This window comes from Thalassophryne amazonica, chromosome 18, assembly GCF_902500255.1.
Source record: "Thalassophryne amazonica chromosome 18, fThaAma1.1, whole genome shotgun sequence".
Taxonomy (NCBI): Eukaryota; Metazoa; Chordata; class Actinopteri; order Batrachoidiformes; family Batrachoididae; genus Thalassophryne; species Thalassophryne amazonica.
The window spans coordinates 50451387-50472332 of NC_047120.1; the positions used below are offsets into that span (position 1 = coordinate 50451387).

Sequence of the window (20946 nt, forward strand, 5' to 3'; positions counted from 1 at the left end):
AAAATGACAATCTAACTGTGTTTTTCTGTGAGTTTTCACTAACATATAACAGACAGATTTGGGCCTTATGAATTATGGTACAGATTTGTAATATTAGAGTGCAATAATGGTTTGCCTGTAAGTGTGTTTTGGAGAATGTGTTTTTGACACTGCAATGACTTACGGAGCTTTAGCTTACAGCAAGCATGAATTTGGATTTTTTTTTAGGAGGTTATTTATCATACTTCACTTATTGATTCAGTTTTACTGCTGTGCTATAGAGATACAAAGTACAAAAATGTATTTGTGCTGATTCAGACACGAGTAATCTGTTTTAAATGGTTGGCTGCACACAACAGTGTCATAAGATGGGCATTAATTATCCCATAAAAGCCTAAAATCACGCCTTTAGGGTCAGATACTGTACAGAGAGTAAAAAGCAGCAGCTAGAACCGTCATAAACACAGTCATTCATTTGTCCAAGAAACAATAAAATCTGATCTGTGCAAAATGGCGAAAAGTCTCAGAACCCGAACTGCTTGTGTGCAGCAGTGCACAGTTTGAGTGCACCAAAATGGGTGGATGGATATTATCACTGCATGTGATGTTCATTCTTGCTTTCGGAATAGGTGGCAGGACCTGTGGTCAGGATCAGTTCACCTGCAACAATGGCCAGTGTATCCCCAGCCATTTCAGATGTGACCATGTGAAGGACTGTGTGGATGAGACAGATGAGAATAACTGCTGTAAGTCCTTTATATATGTCAATAGATCTTTAATAGATAGGGTGCAATAGTACGCATGAGAATGAAGAGTAAGGGCTATGGCAATCTGACAGTTGACCCCATTGGCCTTGATCTTCACCCAAGTGACTGATCTCTGGAAGACCTTGCAGGGGCAGTTCTGGAAACCACCCAGGTGTGTGCCACATTAGGTCCATATCAGGGTGAAAATCAAATTCCTTCATGTTGGCCTCTGTTTGATTGACCTTTGGCAAATTTGACCTTGCTGGGCAATTCTGGAGCAGACATATATACATACATAGATACATCTTCAACGGGTTATCCGGGATCAGGTTGCAGGGGCAGCGGGGAACCTCAAACTTCCCTATCCTGGGCAAACATTGACCACCTCTGACTGGGGGATCCAGAGACATTCCCAGGCCAGTGTGGAGATATAATCTCTCCACCTAGTCCTGGTTTTTCACCAGGGTCTCCTCCCAGCTGGATGTGCCTGGAACACCTCCCTAGAGAGACACCCAGGAGGCATCCTTACCAGATACCTGAACCACCTAAGCTGGCTCCTTTCAATGCAAAGGTGCAGTGGCTCTACTCTGAGCTCCTCATGAATGACTGAGCTTCTCATCCATCTCTAAGGGAGACACCAGCCACCCTCCTAAGAAACCTACTTCAGCCACTTGTACCACAATCTAGGTCTTTTGGTCATGACCCTACCCTTATGACCATAGCTGAGAGCAGGAGTGAAGATTGACTAGTAGATCGAGAGCGTTGCCTTTTGGCTCAGCTGCCTTTTGATCACAACAGTATGACAGAGTGAATGCAATACCGTCCCTGCTGCACCGATTTTCCGGCCAATCTCCATTGTCCCCTCACTTGTGAACTGCTGAGAACCATGGCCTCAGATTTAGAGGTGCTGATCCTCATCCCAGCCGCTCCATCCTCGGCTGCGAACCGACCCAGTGAGTGTTGGAGGTTACAGGGCGATGAAGCCAACAGGACCACATAATCTGCAAAAAGCAGTGATGAGACCCTGAGCCCATGAAGCTGAAGACCCTCCTCCCCCAATGATGCTTCGATATCCTGTCCATGCCACCCACGGGACAGCGCACCCGACTCCAGCGGTTCCCTGTGCGGGTGGTGAGCCCATAGAGTGGTGATGGATGGTCCACATTGTCTTTTCGAGCTGTGTCCAGCGGGGCTCTGTGGCAAGCCCAGCCTCCAGGCGCTCGCTGATGGGACCCCCGGCCATGCCTGGCTCCAGACGAGGGTCCCAAGCTTCTTCCAGGCCAGGTCAAGTTTCCTCTGCCTTGTTTTGGGAGAAGCAGAAGAACAGACGGATAAATGCTCAAATTATAATATTATGTTTGTACTCAATTTGTGTTTTTTGCAGCTTATCCACCTTGTACTGAGAAGACGTGTGCCAATGGGGCCTGCTACAACAACTCTCAAGAGTGTGATGGGTTCCAGGACTGCAGAGACGGTTCTGATGAATTCAACTGCTGTGAGTAAATGTGGATAACAGTGTGCTGGAATGTCATACAATGCTAGGATAATTTTGAATATAACTAGATTGTTTTGTTGTTGTTGTTGTTGAACTGATGGGGTAAATTCAGTTCTTGCATTTCCTTCCAGCACTTCGCTGCCCCAGCCATAAGTTCCAGTGTGCAAATGGCCAATGTATCTTACAATCATTTGTGTGTGACCACTGGAATGACTGCGGCGACAACAGTGACGAGAAAGACTGCGGTAAGGCTGCAGCTCGCATATTATTAAATGGTTTGATTGAATTATTTCAGTGAAATATATGTACTTTAAAACTTGAAAATCAATTTTTACCATTTGAAATTTAAAAGTAAAACACTATATATAAATTTATTGACGTCCGTGTTTTTCCTTCCACTAAGCAGAGTTTACATGCTCTCATAATGTGAGTGAGTTCAGTCGGTCTGGGTCAAAACACAATAACTCATAAACATGTGCACACATAAATTTGCAACTTTACATGAGTTTGTTTATTAATATGAAGAGGAAGTGATTATAATTTGGTGTCTCTCTGTACAATTTTTGATACAACAATAATTAAATGTTACGACTGTGCCATACTCAGGCATATAACTTCAAACTCCCACCTGGTCACACCTGGGAACACAGCAGTAATACGGGAAATCACAGTGATTCATCATCCTGTGTTAGCAGGACCAATATATGGAGCAGACAACCTTTGTATTAGGAGATATCATGGTCGCGATGAGATTATGTTGTTAAAAAATATTGTGCCAGAACTCAAATTAAACTAACTTTGTCAAAGCTATATTGTGTAGGATTTAGGAGAGTTTAGTAGCAGAAATGGTCAGCGTGGGGACCAAGCGGTTAGTGTTGTGTGTTGGGGGGTTTGGCTGGACATTTGGGTGCTGTTTTCTTTTCTTTGCTCTCCAGGTGGTATGCAAACTGTTTTTTTCTGTGGAGAAGGTGCTGGCGGAAGAGTCCTTCACCCTCATCAGAACTACTGGCTGCACCTGTGGAGGATGTTCACGTGCAGGCCTAACAACTTGCAGCACCTGTGGATGATGCTCACGTGCAGACTTAAAGACTTTCAGCTGAAGCAGATAATGAGATGGCGTTCTGCATTTAAGCCATGAGTGATTTGAGCAGAATTGCCGGGAACTCGACCTTGTGACGTTCGGTTGTGAGACGCTGAGGACCGCGCCAGGGTTTGACACATCGTGCCTGTGAAGGAGGACGGGTGAGGGACACATGCTGTCAGCACACATCAGAGGTGATTATCGTCTGAATAATCGTTAATAGTTTTGTTACGCAGTATATTTGAACATTGATGAGAATTGTGCAGTTTGCTTCTCACTGCCGTGGCGTACGGATTGATGATCCTCCACCTGTTGTGAGAAGCTGCTCATTTACATAAGGCTTAAATTCAGACCTGAATGTGTTGCTGATAGTGTGTGCCTCTGAAGGATATTTGTTGTAGCTCTGTTGACTTACCTCACCTTTTCCGTCCTTCACAGAGTCAGTTTGTCGTATCCACCTGGGGGGTGTTCGGCGGTGAATCTGAGTCCAGAAGTGCCGGGCTTTGATCCATTTGGGCGCTGGAGAGCGAGCCGTCCTTCACCTTGCCAAGACAGCTGACTATTTATGTTGTACACAAATTATTGCACATGAGGGGGAATAAATTTGTTTCTTGGAACCGCTTTCTGGTTATTTAGCGCTGGGCCATTGTCAGATGCTGGTTCGGTTCTCTGACCCGCGTCAGCACATAACAGTTAGTGTGCTTGCTTGGAAATCAGAAGGTTCCTGGTACAAGACCACTCATGCCCATTCTCCACGTAATGTGGAAGGAAGGGTGTCTGGTATGGAACGTTTGTTGAAGTAAAAACTGTGACGCTGGATGATTGAGACAGGGATCAATTGCTTCTCCCTGCTTTTCTATTTTTGAGGTTGAATTTTTTTTTTAGGTTGATTTTTTTTTTTTTTAGGTTGAATTTTTGTTTTAGGTTATTTAGGTTAATTTTTATTTAGGTTAATTTTTTTATGGTTGAATTTTTTTGAGGTTGAATTTTTTTAGATTGAAGTTTTTGAGGCTGAATACTTTGATGCTAAACAAATTTGACATCTAAAATGTCAAAAACTATTGCTATACTTTATAAAGGACATCCTTAACAAAAAGTCACTATACATACTTTATTGTTCATTACTACTTCCATATATTACTTATTGTCTAGAGATATGGGGTAATACTGTACATATAAGGATGCAAAAAAAGCTATAAGAATTATTAATGGATCAAATTACAGGGAATCAACTAACGCTTTGTTTATTGACAGTAATGCCCTCAAATTTTATGATTTAGTGGAATTTAAAATGGCACAGATAATGTATAAAGTATACAATAATTTACTTTACCGCAGTATTCAGAAGCTGTTTGAAATCAGAGAAGGGAACAAGTATTTACAAAAAAATCTAAGATATGAACAAATATAAAGCAAAGATGTGTTTCTTTAGGTGTTAATTTATGGAATAGCTGTGACAATGAATTAAAAAGGTGTACTTCATTTTCATTATTTAAAAACAGTTTAAAACTAAAATATTACAGAAATATATAAATCAAGTATGAAGAATGATAATGTAATTAATGTAACTTTTGGTTCTATTATTATGAAATTGTATTTACTTAATATTAATTTTTCTAAAGTGCTTCAGGTTTTTTCTTTTTTGCTTTTATATTTCATATTACCTTATTGAATTTGTTTTTGTAAAAATGTTAGGCATAATAAGCATGAGCTTCAGCCTATACCTTTTTGATTAGCATCATCCCTTGCTGAAATGTTTTTTGTTGAATATGTGTATGTATGTATATATGTAATTGTATTTCGTTTGGGGGGTTGAATGCTAATCAAATAAAAGGTTTTCATCATCATCATCAAATTCAACCTCAGAAATTCAACTTCAAACTCTGATTTTGATGATAAAAACATTCAACCTTAAAAATTGAAATTCAAACTCTGATGGCACAGACTTACTTCCATAGTCTGGTGTCATCGTGCCAAATCAACATGCAGATCCACCCTTAGTGAAAAAGGGAGAAGCCAAAAGAACTTACTGTTAGCAGAAATGGAATACACCACTCATAACCATCTGTTCATTAGTGTATAATTACCTGCAACAATGTATCTATGTGTATTCATTATCTTACACTGAGGCTGTCAAATTTACATGGGAGTCTGCATCCTAATGGAGTCCGCCATGTTGGACCGCATCCCAAAAAGGACTTATTTGCTCTGCTTTTTGCATTTCAAGACTGAATAAAGAAAATGGGAGGGTGAGGGAGCGTGAATCCCCGGTGCCAGTAAAGCTAAAATGTAAAGGGAAACAGCCGTGAGGCAGTCTGAGTCTTTTTATTTGTTTTAGTCTTTTACTTCTGTTTTTATTTATGTATTTGAATTTTTTATTCATTTTTAATTATTTATTCAATTTTATATTGACTTGTTTTATGTAAGGCACCTTGAGACGGCTTTTGCTGTGATTTGGCGCATTATAAGCCAATTAAATTAAATTAAAATCGTGACCGGTGACAGACAGCATAATGCAATTTGCATCCTCGCTACCCGATGACACTAAATCCTACACACTGTAGCTTTTAAGTTTCCCTAAAGGCCCAAGTCACACAGCATACGACGTTTCCTGAACAAGGGGAAAAAAGTAAAAAAAAATTCACAATTCGTTGAGAAAAGGTGGACGAACAAGATTTATCACCGAATAGCCTGCGAATCAAGAGAGCAAAAGGGACAAAAGAGGAATGAAACGAAACAGAAGCTAATGATCTCGACGCTTTAAACGAAACGCGCCTGGAGCCACTGCTGGAGCAGTGTGTGTCTGCATCTCTGAGTTCCAGGACTCAGTGCTGGGACGGAGTTGTAGCTCCTCAACAAAAGCGCTCAAAAACTGGCTTTTGTACTGTGTGAAAACATTCAGCTGGTTGAACGAAGTCAAACGAAACGCTAATGTTACAAAAACTAAGCAAACGATAGGCTAACATTACAAAAACTCAGCAAGCAATAAGAAACCATCAAGACTGACAGCTAAACAAAATACGGATGGAATTGAGGTTTTCGTTGCCCTTCGTTCAAATTTTTCAACAGTTTAAAAATCCTGACGAAGCGACTGTTGCAGGAACGAAGCTGAGCGAAGGTTAAACGATGCCAACAAATTCAATGAAAGTCCAGATTTCTTGTTTGTTAGGGCTTCGTTGCCCTTCGATAAGTGCCGTGTGACTGGGCCTTAAGAACTAATTTCAAGGAAACAGCACTCCCTTCCAGATTCCTGTAATAAATAATAGCATCACCAATGGTGTAACTTGGCTTGTCAGTTATTGTTTCAGATAATTCATTGGGGATTTCTCAGATTGTTAATGTAACAATAGCTTAGCTTCAGTTGCTCTGCTATTCAGAACTAAGCTAGCTTGTGTTTCACACTTGACATAATTAGTCTGTAATTAGCATTTACTGTCAGAAATATTTCAAATGTACAGTTATGAAGTGAATACTTGGAAGTCTTTGAAGATGCATGCATCTGTGTATTTATCTTGTAGTATACCAGAGCTGCAGCGGCAGCGAGTTCACCTGTTCTAGCGGCCGGTGCATCCCTCAGCAGTATGTGTGTGACAACTTCAATGACTGCGGAGACTACAGTGACGAGAAAGGATGTGGTGAGTAACTTGTTTTTGCTTTCCCATCAAAACAAACAAACAAAAACTTCTGGTTCTCAAAACGGTTCTGTTTGATATTCATGCCGCAGTGACATTAGCATAGCGTGCAGTCACTCCATGATGTCAGCAGAGTTTCAACTGGGCACCACATTTTGAGCTCCAAACTAATTTTTGTTGAAAGGTTCTAAAACAGAATAATCTCTCTTTGACTACTAGCTAAAATGTCTTCCAACATTTTTATTCTTCATTGCATAGAATGTAAAATTCCATCATTTAAAGCTTCATTGACGCCTCCTGAGTTGGCGGAGTTCCTTCACACAGGACAATGTTGAATTTTAGAAGCTATTTTTCCCATGGTTCAACACCAGCAGCGTAAGAATTCACGAAAATCACCAGACATTTCTTTTTCTTGTGTTTAGACAGTAATTCTCGAGATTGCTACCCTGGTGAGTGGGGTTGCCCGGGCTCATCGGAATGTATAGCAGTGAGCAAAGTGTGCGACGAAACCCCTGACTGTCCTGGAGGAACAGATGAGACAAACTCCACAGCAGCGCAAACATGTAGTAAGTCATACACATGTAAATTAAGAAATTATACCTACACTCATAAGACCCTCAACTACCAAAAGAATCCTATATAATAATATTATCAGTTATCAAGTTGTTCACCAATGAATATGGCTTTTTACACCCTGAAGAAAACCATACACCCTGAGGCCGATAAATTTTAACGATTTTATCATATACTTATAAATGATAAATGTTGTATGGTTTTCTGAAGGGTGTAAAAAGCCATATTCATTGGTAAAACAACTTGATAATGATTTTATCATATACCTATAAATGATAAATGTTGTATGGTTTTCTGAAGGGTGTAAAAAGGCATATTCATTGGTAAAACAACTTGATAACAATTTTATCATATACCTATAAATGATAAATGTTGTATGGTTTTCTGAAGGGTGTATAAAGCCATATTCATTGGTAAAACAACTTGATAACGATTTTATCATATACAGTGGTCCCTTGTTTATCGCGGGAGTTACGCTCTAAAAATAACCCGCGATAAGCGAAATCCGCAAAGTAGTCTGCGTTATTTTTTACAATTATTATAGATGTTTTAAGGCTGTAAAACCCGTCACTACACACTTTATACACTTTTCTCAAACAGGCATTAACATTTTCTCACTTTTCTCTCCTGTGTAAACACTCAAAGTTCAAACCTTAGTAGAAAAATGTTTTTAACGTTTTCCTATAAATAATTATGATGGCTTTTAGACCTAATAAATTTAATTTTAACGATCAACCTACGAGGTTGGACACGTTCCTCTGACCGCGCCTCTTCGTCATGGCACCGCTCCACTGTCCGGATTGGCTGATTACTCGGGTGGTATGAAAAATATTACCCATCCGCGAAAAGGGTGTATTGCTATTTATTCTTTAGTGTTTTATCCAATCATATTGGCGTATCATTTATAGGTATATGATAATACACCTTATAACAAGAGAAGAAATACGTCCTATATAGGCTCCAAGGCCCATTGGTGCTAGTGATTATCCCAAAATTCTGTAGCGTGATTTCAATGAATGTCTACGACACCCCTGGATAGGACTCCAGTCCATTACAGGTTACTTACCCAGCAAAAGCTAGTACCGTCTTTTCCAAGAACACAGCCTGACAGGAATCGAATGCGGGTCAACAGATTGGTAGCCCAACTCCATATCCTACAGAGGTTTGTTACACCATATCTCAAAGACCACTACTCATGTGGTTTTCATTTTGGTGTCAAATTATTTGCAAAATCTAAGTTTCGTTTTAATTAATTTTATTGCAATAACATTATAAACCACTGAGTTTTTATTGCTTTATTTACATTTGTGTCAAAAAGCTGACCACGTTTGTCATCTTGCTTGAATAAATCTTGCTTATTTGTGCCTTGATAAGCCTGTACAGTCAGATGTATAGTCCATTTTTTGTAGTGTGTATCTCCTCCTCAAAGTCATCATCAACCCACCCCCCAGTTTTAGAACTAGTGAGTCACAATGACTAATTTGACACCAAAATCCAAGTTCAGTTTGTGACATTACAGTTCATGCACATTTAAAAAAAAAAATAGCTACCTACATATTTTATGGCTGTAAAAGGACAGCCATAATATTTGAGGCAATGGTTTGAGAATCACATTGCTTCTTTTAATATTTGTCAAAAGTCAGCTGTTGAGCGTGTGATGGGATAACAGCTGTCATCCTTCTCATGTGCGTGCTTAGCTTACAATTAACTTTTTTTATGGTTTGTCAGTGACGTCTTGGTGGAGAAGATTGCCTAGATTAACGGTTCTCCCACACAGGCTTTGAAAGATGCTCGACTTTGAGCTGTGAGTACCTTTGCCACAAATCACCACAAGGGGGCACTTGCTATTGCCCGGATGGTTTTATCATAGCCAACGACAGCCGAACCTGTGTTGGTGAGTAAAACAAATGTGATGTTTGTGTCCATCTTCACTTATTAGATTTTGAAGATTTTCAAATTACATTTTGTTTTATTGTATAGATTACGATGACTGTCAGATCTGGGGGATCTGTGACCAGTTGTGTGAAGACCGTCCTGGGACCCACCAGTGCAGCTGTGCTGATGGATACCTGTTAGAACAAGGTCACATGTGCAGAGCCAATCTGTCAGGTACAACAAGTTACATATTCTGTAGATTTATGTAAATTGTTGCCATAAGACTTGTGGATATCTTTGGATGGTAACAATTGTTGAAATGTTTGGTACGACAGTGTACAACATCTGGTGGAATCATTGATTTTCAACAGAAAGCCAACCTACCCACCCCATCTCAAAGACTCTTAAAACATCATAGCTGGTGTTGTAAGTTTTCCCCTGGATGACCCAATGATAAGGTCAACAAGGCCCACAATCCCCAACTGAAAACCCAACGAATCAAGCATTTGGATTTTTAGCATTTAAATGGCACAGACACTAGGGCCTTTGGGTTATAGCCTCCCTATTAGTGGTTAGGTTTGAGTCCAATGCAAGGCAGTGTAGTGTCAGACACAAAGCAGGTTACAAAAGCACATAGCGCCTCCTCTGGTTATGACTGGAAATACAGCTTACATGTTGCACAGGAGAAATTTTACATTTCCACAGAAACAGGACTATTATAGACTGAATAGGATGTGGAGATGGACTACTTACTGAAACATCATCCAACCTGTGGGAATGGCCTGTGTTCACAGCCCAATCTCACATTTTTGTTTTTACGTCCACCAAGGACGTAGTAAAATCCTCTGTTTCTTTATTTATTTATTTGTCAGTCTGTCTGTCTGTTAGCAGTATTACGACAAAACTAGCGCACAGATTTTGACGAAAGTTTCACCGCAGATACATATTAGGCCATGGAAGACTCCACTGAATTTTGGAGGTGATCCGGATCTAGCTTCTCCCTCAGGATTTTCACTTTATACAGGCTTTGAATCATTACATCAAAACTACTTCACCGATTCTCACCAAATATGTACCACAGATAGATATTAGGGCATGAAAGACTCCACTTAATTCTGGAGGTGATCCGGATCTGGAGTTGGATTCTGGATCAAGATTTCAGTTTATACAGGGTTTGAAGGATTACGTCAAATCTATTTGACAGATTCTCACAAAATTTCCACCACAGATAGATATTCGGGCATGGAAGACTCCGGAAGTGTTCCGGATCCGGATTGGCGGACATCAGAAATCTCTGATTGATCTTATGTTTGATGTTTTTTTTATGATACTGTCACAAAATTTATTACATTTTCTTGACATGGTAACCCTTCGCTCATTAATTTTAAGTCTAACCCTAACCCCAATAGCCCTCCATGTCACCCCAAATTTATTCTAAAAATTTTTTGTGACACTGTCACATATAAGTCTACTCCATTGTGTGACAGTATCACAAACTAATAGATTACATCACTTTTCGCGACACTATCAGAGTAAGATCAGGTTAGTGTTCACGTCAGAGCTTCACTGCATTGTGTTGTGAGCTTTAGCATTTAGCTAGCAACGATGTCACCCACCATTATTTTCAGTCACTTTCCTTTATAGTGCTTTAACACACATATAATAGAAACAACTTCAGACATGCAATGTTTCAGAATGATCTGTTTGTTTGAACGATGTCTGGTTTTCAAGAAAATGTTATCTAACGTTAGATAAGTGCTGTTAATTTCTCAAAGTTCACACACCACAATGACTACTTTCACAACTAAACTCTGTTGCATTGCTGCTGCTTTTAAGCTTATAAGACTTGTTTTCTAAAATCCATTTTTGAAAAACACGATATCCAGCCATAACTGAAGTAATTAATATGAAGTGTGTAATTTGGGTTTTTCAGCTGGAATGCCACAGCTTATTTACACTAACGGTGGTGATGTAATGCTGGGTGACATACATGGGCGCTTTGAAAGAGTTTTGGTGCCGTCCCAGGGCAAAGGGTATTCAGTAGCCGTGGCGTACCACTGGCACAGCAACAGAGTCTTCTGGAGTGACACATATGCTAAAAAGGTTGGTCTAAAATAACTAATAAGTAGTGTGTCCCCCTCAAATTGGTACCATCTTTCTGCAAGGAAACCTTGTGTCATTTTGTTCTTAGGTGTACTCTGCAAACATGAACGGAGGCGACATTAGGGCGATCCTGACTACTGCAGTGTACAGCGTTCAGAACCTTGCTGTGGACTGGGTCAATTTCAAACTGTACGTCTTAGAGGCATTTGTGGAGCGCATCGAAATGTGCGACTTTGAGGGGGAGAATCGCGTCACACTGGTGGCTGAGAATCTGCATACTCCTCATGGCCTGGCCCTGGACCCTACTGTGGGGTGGGTTTAAATTTATCTATTTAATATTTTTGTGATCATTACTGAGCATACCAATTAGTGTCCACTCATTTAACTGGTATTAGTGGAGGACAATCATCTAACAGCTAATTAGCAAAGCTATTTTTTTTTTCAGCAGATTAGCTTTTCAGTAAACGTTAATAACCATTAGCATACCAATTAGTGTCCACTCATTTAACTGGTATTAGTGGACAATCAGCTAATAGGTAATTAGCTAAGCAAATTTTATTCCGCAGCAGATTAGCTTTTCAGTAAACTTTAATAACCATTAGCATACCAATTAGTGTCCACTCATTTAACTGGTATTAGTGGATGACAATCAGCTAACAGCTAATTAGAAAAGCTATTTTTTTCCTCAGCAGATTAGCTTTTCAGTAAACTTTAATAACCATTAGCATACCAATTAGTGCCCACTCATTTAACTGGTATTAGTGGAGGACAATCAGCTAATAGCTAATTAAGTAAACCTAATTTTATTCCACAGCAGATTAGCTTTTCAGTAAACTTTAATAACCATTAGCATACCAATTAGTGTCCACTCATTTAACTGATATTAGTGAAGGACAATCAGCTAACAGCTAATTAGCAAAGCTAATTTTTTTCCTCAGCAGATTATCTTTTCAGTCATCTTTAATAGCCATTAGCAGACCAATTAGCTTCCACTAAATTTAGTTGTAACGTTTTTGGAGTAAAGTTCAAGGGTTTAAGTTAGCTACTATTTCTACATACTTTAGCTACGTATCTTAGAACGTGATAATTTGTTCAGAAACAACGTACACCTGATCATGTAGCTTGATCATCACACCTGACTGTAGACAAGCCGATAATTAAAATTATTTTGTATTAGTTTATTTGTTTGATACTTTCTGTACTGTAAATAAACTGCATTTGGAATGGAATCTACTGTTTAAATTTACTTGTTCATTCAATTATTTATGTACATCTTGCTCAGTAACATTTTGCTCAGTAGCAGGAAAACAGAGGACAGGAAGCGAGCGTTTTTTCTGGTATTTTTATTTGTGTATTTATATCTATATTTGCAAATTGTTTTTTACTTTTGCTACTCTGTGTGATTCTTACCCTCAATTTCCCCGAAGAAGTCTTCCCAAGGGATTGATAAAGTTCTATCTAATCTAATCTCTAATGTAATCTCTTTTGATATTGGCATACTAAACCTTTTTGGGAATCTCCAAGTTTACGCTTCAACATATTAAAAATTTTACCTCTTTAGGTCTGATTTTTAGGGGTTTAGAACCATAAAATAAAATAAAAACAAGCCAAAGCTATAGTAAAAGTTAGTGGTTAGCAGGTAGTCAAATGTTTATCGATATCACAGTGAACTTTTCAGTTAACAGATTAGCTGTTATTGAAGTTAACTTTTCAGTTAGCTGTGCCCACTACTGAATATTATCATGTCAGACATTTCTTTCAGTTTAACATCCACAAGTTGATATCAGTTATCTTCCAGAATAAAGTCAGGTCTGGGAGCATGCGTTGGTGATGTGCGTGCTACATCCACCACACCATGGAAACACCTTGGGTCGAGGGTGGCAACCAGCGCAGGCAGGCAACTGGCCTATCTACACCTCTTGAAAGTAACCATCTAGCTGCTGCAACCAGGCAAAACATGGGCATCCCCTTGACCTTCTCCAGATGCTGGGAACCTCCACAATGAGGCACCAAACTGCTAGATTGTGCACAAAGAAATGTGGTGTACATGTCCAAAATACCGTAGCTGACGTTCCTTCACCATGCTAATGATAATTTTGATCTGTGTTGCCCTGTTGTTTCTGCTTTTTGTGGGAGTAACCCTGTAGGAGAGCTTTAAGGGTGGATACTAGCGCAGTGCTGAGGGGCTGGGCACCCACCACATTTTTTAGTCTCTTCCAGAATACGTTGAACTTTTTTCTTCTTGTTTACAGCTACATGTTTTTTACTGACATGGGCTATGGTGGTGAACAAGTAAAGTTGGAACGTGCCTTCATGGATGGTCGCAATCGCCTAGAGCTGGTGAAGATCAGACTTGGCACTCCAACAGGCATTACTGTAGATATCGTCACCCAGAGAATCTACTGGTCTGATAGCCATTTTGATACAGTGGAGACGGTCAACTACTTTGGTTTGGACAGGTAATGGTTAAGTACAGAAAGCTGTTTTGTCATTAATGATTTGGCTCATTAATTGGAGACTAGAGGGTGAAATCTTGATGCATTCATCCGTTTCTTGTACTTTTGCAGAAAAATCGTCCTAAATGGCGGAACCCAAGCTCCACATCCTTTTGGAATTGCCGTGTTTGAAAACAAAGTGTTCTTCACGGACTGGACCAAGATGGGTGTGATACAAGCCAACAGGTTCAATGGCAGTAACTCAAAACTCCTCTATCGTACCACAAAGAGGCCAGGCCACGTTGTTGTTTCACATCCTCTCCTACAACCTGTTGGTAAGTTTGTACACTGCCAGGCTGAAGTCAGATATGTCCTAGTCATTCACATTTTCTCAATAGAAGAATTCTGGTGAAGAAATAAGAAAAATTCAGGGTTATTTTCTTTTAACTGTGTTTATCCAAACATTTATTTTTACAGTAATGAATCCTTGTGGAAGACACAATGGCGGCTGTCAACACATTTGTATCTTGACTCACAAGTCTGGCAACGATGGTCTCGGCTACCGCTGCAAGTGTCGCCTTGGTTATGACATGCACCCTAACCGTACCTGCATTAGTGAGTTTGTCCAGGATTAAATTAACAAATGTTTAAAGCTGCTGATTTACACTCACTAATACTTGTTCTTAGACGTTGATTTCTAGTGTGACAACACTTTAATAAGGATTTTTTTCTTGTAAACATGATAAATCATTAACCATAAGTTGTGTGGTGAAAATATTTGCCTATTATTGACAATTAAGTGATTTTTCTTGTACATGTAATAACATATTATTAATACACGGTAGAACTTTTATACTCATACCATAGGTACACCTAGGAAGTGAATGCATCAATTAGATTTTAGGGTTGTTTTGTGCATATAATGGCAATGACATGACATGACTCGTGAATAAGGTTGTTCTTAAACCAGACATGGTTGACACTTGATACTTACACCATTGATATCCCTTCCAGAATAGATGAGCTGATTAGGTAGCAGTGGTGACCTTAGTAGCCACCACACACACCTAGGCTGTGGAAATGAAAGAAACTGACTGACAAGATCATGTCAAGATATATGTAACTTCAATCACACCTGTTCCTAATTTCAATCATTCATGTTATGATAAGATTATTGCTTGCAACAAGCCTGGACATCCAATAGGTGTCCATCCCCATAGAGACGGTGCCTGCTCCCAGACCACCAATAACCAGCAAAAATCTATTTAAGCATAAAAATTCAAAAAGAAAAAATAATATAGCACCTTCAACTGCACCACAGACTAAAACAGTTAAATGTGGTCTATTAAACATTAGGTCTCTCTCTTCTAAGTCCCTGTTAGTAAATGATATAATAATGGATCAACATATTGATTTATTCTGCCTTACACAAACCTGGTTACAGCAGGATGAATATGTTAGTTTAAATGAGTCAACACCCCCGAGTCACACTAACTGCCAGAACGCTCGTAGCACGGGCCGAGGCGGAGGATTAGCAGCAATCTTCCATTCCAGCTTATTAATTAATCAAAAACCCAGACAGAGCTTTAATTCATTTGAAAGCTTGACTCTTAGTCTTGTCCATCCAAATTGGAAGTCCCAGAAACCAGTTTTATTTGTTATTATCTATCGTCCACCTGGTCATTACTGTGAGTTTCTCTGTGAATTTTCAGACCTTTTGTCTGACTTAGTGCTTAGCTCAGATAAGATAATTATAGTGGGCGATTTCAACATCCACACAGATGCTGAGAATGACAGCCTCAACACTGCATTTAATCTATTATTAGACTCAATTGGCTTTGCTCAAAATGTAAATGAGTCCACCCACCACTTTAATCATATCTTAGATCTTGTTCTGACTTATGGTATGGAAATTGAAGACTTAACAGTATTCCCTGAAAACCCCCTTCTGTCTGATCATTTCTTAATAACATTTACATTTACTCTGATGGACTACCCAGCAGTGGGGAATAAGTTTCATTACACTACAAGTCTTTCAGAAAGCGCTGTAACTAGGTTTAAGGATATGATTCCTTCTTTATGTTCTCTAATGCCATATACCAACACAGTGCAGAGTAGCTACCTAAACTCTGTAAGTGAGATAGAGTATCTCATCAATAGTTTTATATCCTCATTGAAGACAACTTTGGATGCTGTAGCTCCCCTGAAAAAGAGAGCTTTAAATCAGAAGTGCCTGACTCTGTGGTATAACTCACAAACTCGCAGCTTAAAGCAGATAACCCGTAAGTTGGAGAGGAAATGGCATCTCACTAATTTAGAAGATCTTCACTTAGCCTGGAAAAATAGTCTGTTGATCTATAAAAAAAAAAGCCCTCCGTAAAGCTAGGACATCTTACTACTCATCACTAATTGAAGAAAATAAGAACAACCCCAGGTTTCTTTTCAGCACTGTAGCCAGGCTGACAAAGAGTCAGAGCTCTATTGAGCCGAGTATTCCTTTAACTTTAACTAGTAATGACTTCATGACTTTCTTTGCTAATAAAATTTTAACTATTAGAGAAAAAAATACTCATAACCGTCCCAAAGACGTATCGTTATCTTTGGCTGCTTTCAGTGATGCCGGTATTTGGTTAGACTCTTTCTCTCCAATTGTTCTGTCTGAGTTATTTTCATTAGTTACTTCCTCCTTCCTCTTAGCTAATTATAGGCCAATCTCCAACCTTCCTTTTCTCTCAAAAATTCTTGAAAGGGTAGTTGTAAAACAGCTAACTGATCATCTGCAGAGGAATGGTCTATTTGAAGAGTTTCAGTCAGGTTTTAGAATTCATCATAGTACAGAAACAGCATTAGTGAAGGTTACAAATGATCTTCTTATGGCCTCAGACAGTGGACTCATCTCTGTGCTTGTTCTGTTAGACCTCAGTGCTGCTTTTGATACTGTTGACCATAAAATTTTATTACAGAGATTAGAGCATGCCATAGGTATTAAAGGCACTGCGCTGCGGTGGTTTGAATCATATTTATCTAATAGATTACAATTTGTTCATGTAAATGGGGAATCTTCTTCACAGACTAAGGTTAATTATGGAGTTCCACAAGGTTCTGTGCTAGGACCAATTTTATTCACTTTATACATGCTTCCCTTAGGCAGTATTATTAGACGGCATTGCTTAAATTTTCATTGTTACGCAGATGATACCCAGCTTTATCTATCCATGAAGCCAGAGGACACACACCAATTAGCTAAACTGCAGGATTGTCTTACAGACATAAAGACATGGATGACCTCTAATTTCCTGCTTTTAAACTCAGATAAAACTGAAGTTATTGTACTTGGCCCCACAAATCTTAGAAACATGGTGTCTAACCAGATCCTAACTCTGGATGGCATTACCCTGACCTCTAGTAATACTGTGAGAAATCTTGGAGTCATTTTTGATCAGGATATGTCATTCAATGCGCATATTAAACAAATATGTAGGACTGCTTTTTTGCATTTACGCAATATCTCTAAAATTAGAAAGGTCTTGTCTCAGAGTGATGCTGAAAAACTAATTCATGCATTTATTTCCTCTAGGCTGGACTATTGTAATTCATTATTATCAGGTTGTCCTAAAAGTTCCCTGAAAAGCCTTCAGTTAATTCAAAATGCTGCAGCTAGAGTACTAACAGGGACTAGAAGGAGAGAGCATATCTCACCCATATTGGCCTCTCTTCATTGGCTTCCTGTTAATTCTAGAATAGAATTTAAAATTCTTCTTCTTACTTATAAGGTTTTGAATAATCAGGTCCCATCTTATCTTAGGGACCTCATAGTACCATATCACCCCAATAGAGCGCTTCGCTCTCAGACTGCAGGCTTACTTGTAGTTCCTAGGGTTTGTAAGAGTAGAATGGGAGGCAGAGCCTTCAGCTTTCAGGCTCCTCTCCTGTGGAACCAGCTCCCAATTCAGATCAGGGAGACAGACACCCTCTCTACTTTTAAGATTAGGCTTAAAACTTTCCTTTTTGCTAAAGCTTATAGTTAGGGCTGGATCAGGTGACCCTGAACCATCCCTTAGTTATGCTGCTATAGACTTAGACTGCTGGGGGGTTCCCATGATGCACTGTGTTTCTTTCTCTTTTTGCTCTGTATGTACCACTCTGCATTTAATCATTAGTGATTGATCTCTGCTCCCCTCCACAGCAAGTCTTTTTCCTGGTTCTCTCCCTCAGCCCCAACCAGTCCCAGCAGAGGACTGCCCCTCCCTGAGCCTGGTTCTGCTAGAGGTTTCTTCCAGGGAGATTTTCCTTCCCACTGTCACCAAATGCTTGCTCACAGGGGGTCGTTTTGACCGTTGGGGTTTTTACGTAATTATTGTATGGCCTTGCCTTACAATATAAAGCGCCTTGGGGCAACTGTTTGTTGTGATTTGGCGCTATATAAATAAAATTGATTTGATTTGATTTGGAAGACACGTATATGGCATATTACATCAGAAAAAAACTAAACAGTTTTTTGTATTTATCTGGAACATAAAATTGAACCAAAGTTGAACCCACTTGTCCTCACTATAGACAGTTTTAATTTAGAGAATGACAAAACGATAGCATTTATTGTTTTTGTGTTATTGTTCTAACAAATGGGAGGAGACGGATTCATTTAACTATCCATTCACTCACTTCATTTTACAAAGTACATGCCTAGCCTTTTCCAAAGATTTTCTTTTGTATGAATGTAGTAGCTCACGAGCAGTACACCATTGTACCTTTATGGAGAAGACATCAGGCAGTTCAACTGATTTTTGTCTTGATTATTTGATAGTATTTCCTTGTTATAAACCATTATCACAAACTCTTTGAACAGAGGTGAAGGACTACTTGTTAATGGCCACCAGCACTGCAGTGCGAGGAATCCCTCTAAACATATCCCTCCAGGAGGACATCATTTTGCCCTTAATGGGGAATGGGACATATTTTTCTGGCTCTGCCGTAGAGTTTGATGGCAACGAGGACGCCATTTTCTACAATGACAGGAGCAGAGGCCTCATCTACAAGGCAAACCGTACCGGTATGTTGTTTTAAAATACTAGGAAATGGTACCTGTGAGTTGGCAGACCATAAGGCAGGGGTGGACATGAATGGCCTAGATGGTGCAGGGCGTTCTTGCTACAGATGACCTCAACAGGTGATTTCACAGATGATTGGGACTTGAAGTTTAAGCCTAAAGCTTGTCAGTAAAAACAACTGCTGAGAAAAATTTGCATAGTCTCAGCCTTTTATGGCACACTAATGCCCACCGCTGCAGTAAGGGCTACGGAAATCTGACATTTGACCCCGACAACCTTGACCTTCACCCAAATGATTGCCTTTTGAATAAACTTGCAAGGGTGAATCCACCTAAATGTATGCCACATTAGGTCCAAATCAAGTTGAAAAGCAATTACTTGGCCTTGAGCTTATCAAAATGAATTCTTTAAGGGCAATTTTGGGGTCAGTTTTCATTGACACACCATTTGGTAGAAATCAGCAAAAAAAATACCTGAGAAATAGACCAACAAACAGTTAAGCACATATGAAGTTGGCTCTAGTGGTTGACGTTTGACAAATTTGACCTCACCTGGACAATTTCAAAACCTACCTACCTATATGTGTTAGGTTTGGTACAAGTTGGAGTGGAAAAACTTAATTTGTGACCTTTGATCAGAGTGCTGTTAACCCCAATGAGTGAGCAGTCTTAAATTTGACCTTACCGGGCCAATTCCAGAACTACTTCAATATATGTGCCACATTTGGTGCAAGTTAGAATGGAGTTTTGACCTTTGACTCCAATGGTTGGTCTTTGGTGAGTTTGATCTCACTTGGGCAATTACAGAAATGACTTACGTATGTGTGCCAAGTTTGATATTCATTGAACTGAAACTATAAATTTGGACATTTGACCACAGTGGCCTTGACCTTTGCTAAATTAAACCCTTTAAGGGAATCTCTAAGATTGACCATCCATATATCAAATTTGATGGCAATTGACCAAAGGATCCTGGAGGATAAGGGGAACAGATGAGCAAATGTTGCTCAGATTATGGTATGAAATGATAAACTGCTTTTAAATGCACTGAGCAAGATCACCTGTAAAAAAAAATACAATAAAAAGAAAAATGAGTTTGTTACACATAGAATCGAACAATAACATCACATGTTTTTCCCCACAGTGCCTAAATCTTGTCACAATTAATTATTGTACGAAATTTATGCATTCCCAGGTCAGCACATTTTGACAGGTAGCAGAGTGGGACTCATGGATGCCATGGCCTATGACTGGACCTCCAAAGTCTTGTTCTGGACCACAACCTCCTACAAGGCTGTAGTGGCTTTCAAAGTAACAGACCAGTCCAGACGAGACATTGTGACTGGATTGAGGAACCCAAAGGGAATCGCAGTGCATCCTCTTGATGGGTTAGTGATCCACATAATCATTTGTGTTTCACGTTGTAGTTTGCTGTGGGGAACATTGTAACTTAAAGAGCAACAGAGAACACTTCACTCTTAATATGTTGAACCATTTTTTTTTTTAAACCAGGATATGCAATATTTTAAAGTTTATTTTGAAAGCATAATGTTGTCATCTGGACATGATGTCAAGATAATTGTCTGAAATGATATTTTGCAAATTATTTGAATTGCTGTCACCACAGTGCCTCGATAATTAACACAAATGCTAAATAAATATACTAATAAAATGTATGTATATTTTAATTTTATCCGATCATAGCACAGAGCAACCATAATATACAAATTAGGAATTTTTATGAATACAATGGTGAGAATTCTTTCATCACTTGAAAGATGAAATCTTCCATTCAAAGACCTTCTCATTTGATATTTTGCTTATAAGTGGGCAAGGCAAGGCACCTGGCGCTGCCCGGGTTAACCTGTTTTAGACATAAGCCAAATGCCAATCATTTTAATCAAAACAATTTCCCAACATTTGTTTTTGTAATGCTGATGTCTTATAAAAATATAATAGTTGATGGGCTAAAGTTTGTCC

General features: G+C 39.2%; 1 protein-coding gene across 1 annotated transcript in view; it reads left to right on the top strand.

The window, feature by feature from the left end:
- lrp2b (low density lipoprotein receptor-related protein 2b) overlaps positions 1–20946 on the top strand; it is a 95878-nt gene that overhangs the window by 4906 nt on the left and 70026 nt on the right. Inside the window, 14 exon segments of the mRNA XM_034193473.1 lie at positions 609–725; positions 2110–2220; positions 2352–2465; positions 6820–6936; positions 7356–7499; positions 9284–9400; positions 9487–9615; positions 11315–11484; positions 11573–11796; positions 13737–13943; positions 14052–14254; positions 14397–14534; positions 18766–18969; positions 20162–20354. Coding sequence (XP_034049364.1) covers positions 609–725; positions 2110–2220; positions 2352–2465; positions 6820–6936; positions 7356–7499; positions 9284–9400; positions 9487–9615; positions 11315–11484; positions 11573–11796; positions 13737–13943; positions 14052–14254; positions 14397–14534; positions 18766–18969; positions 20162–20354 — 2188 coding nt within the window.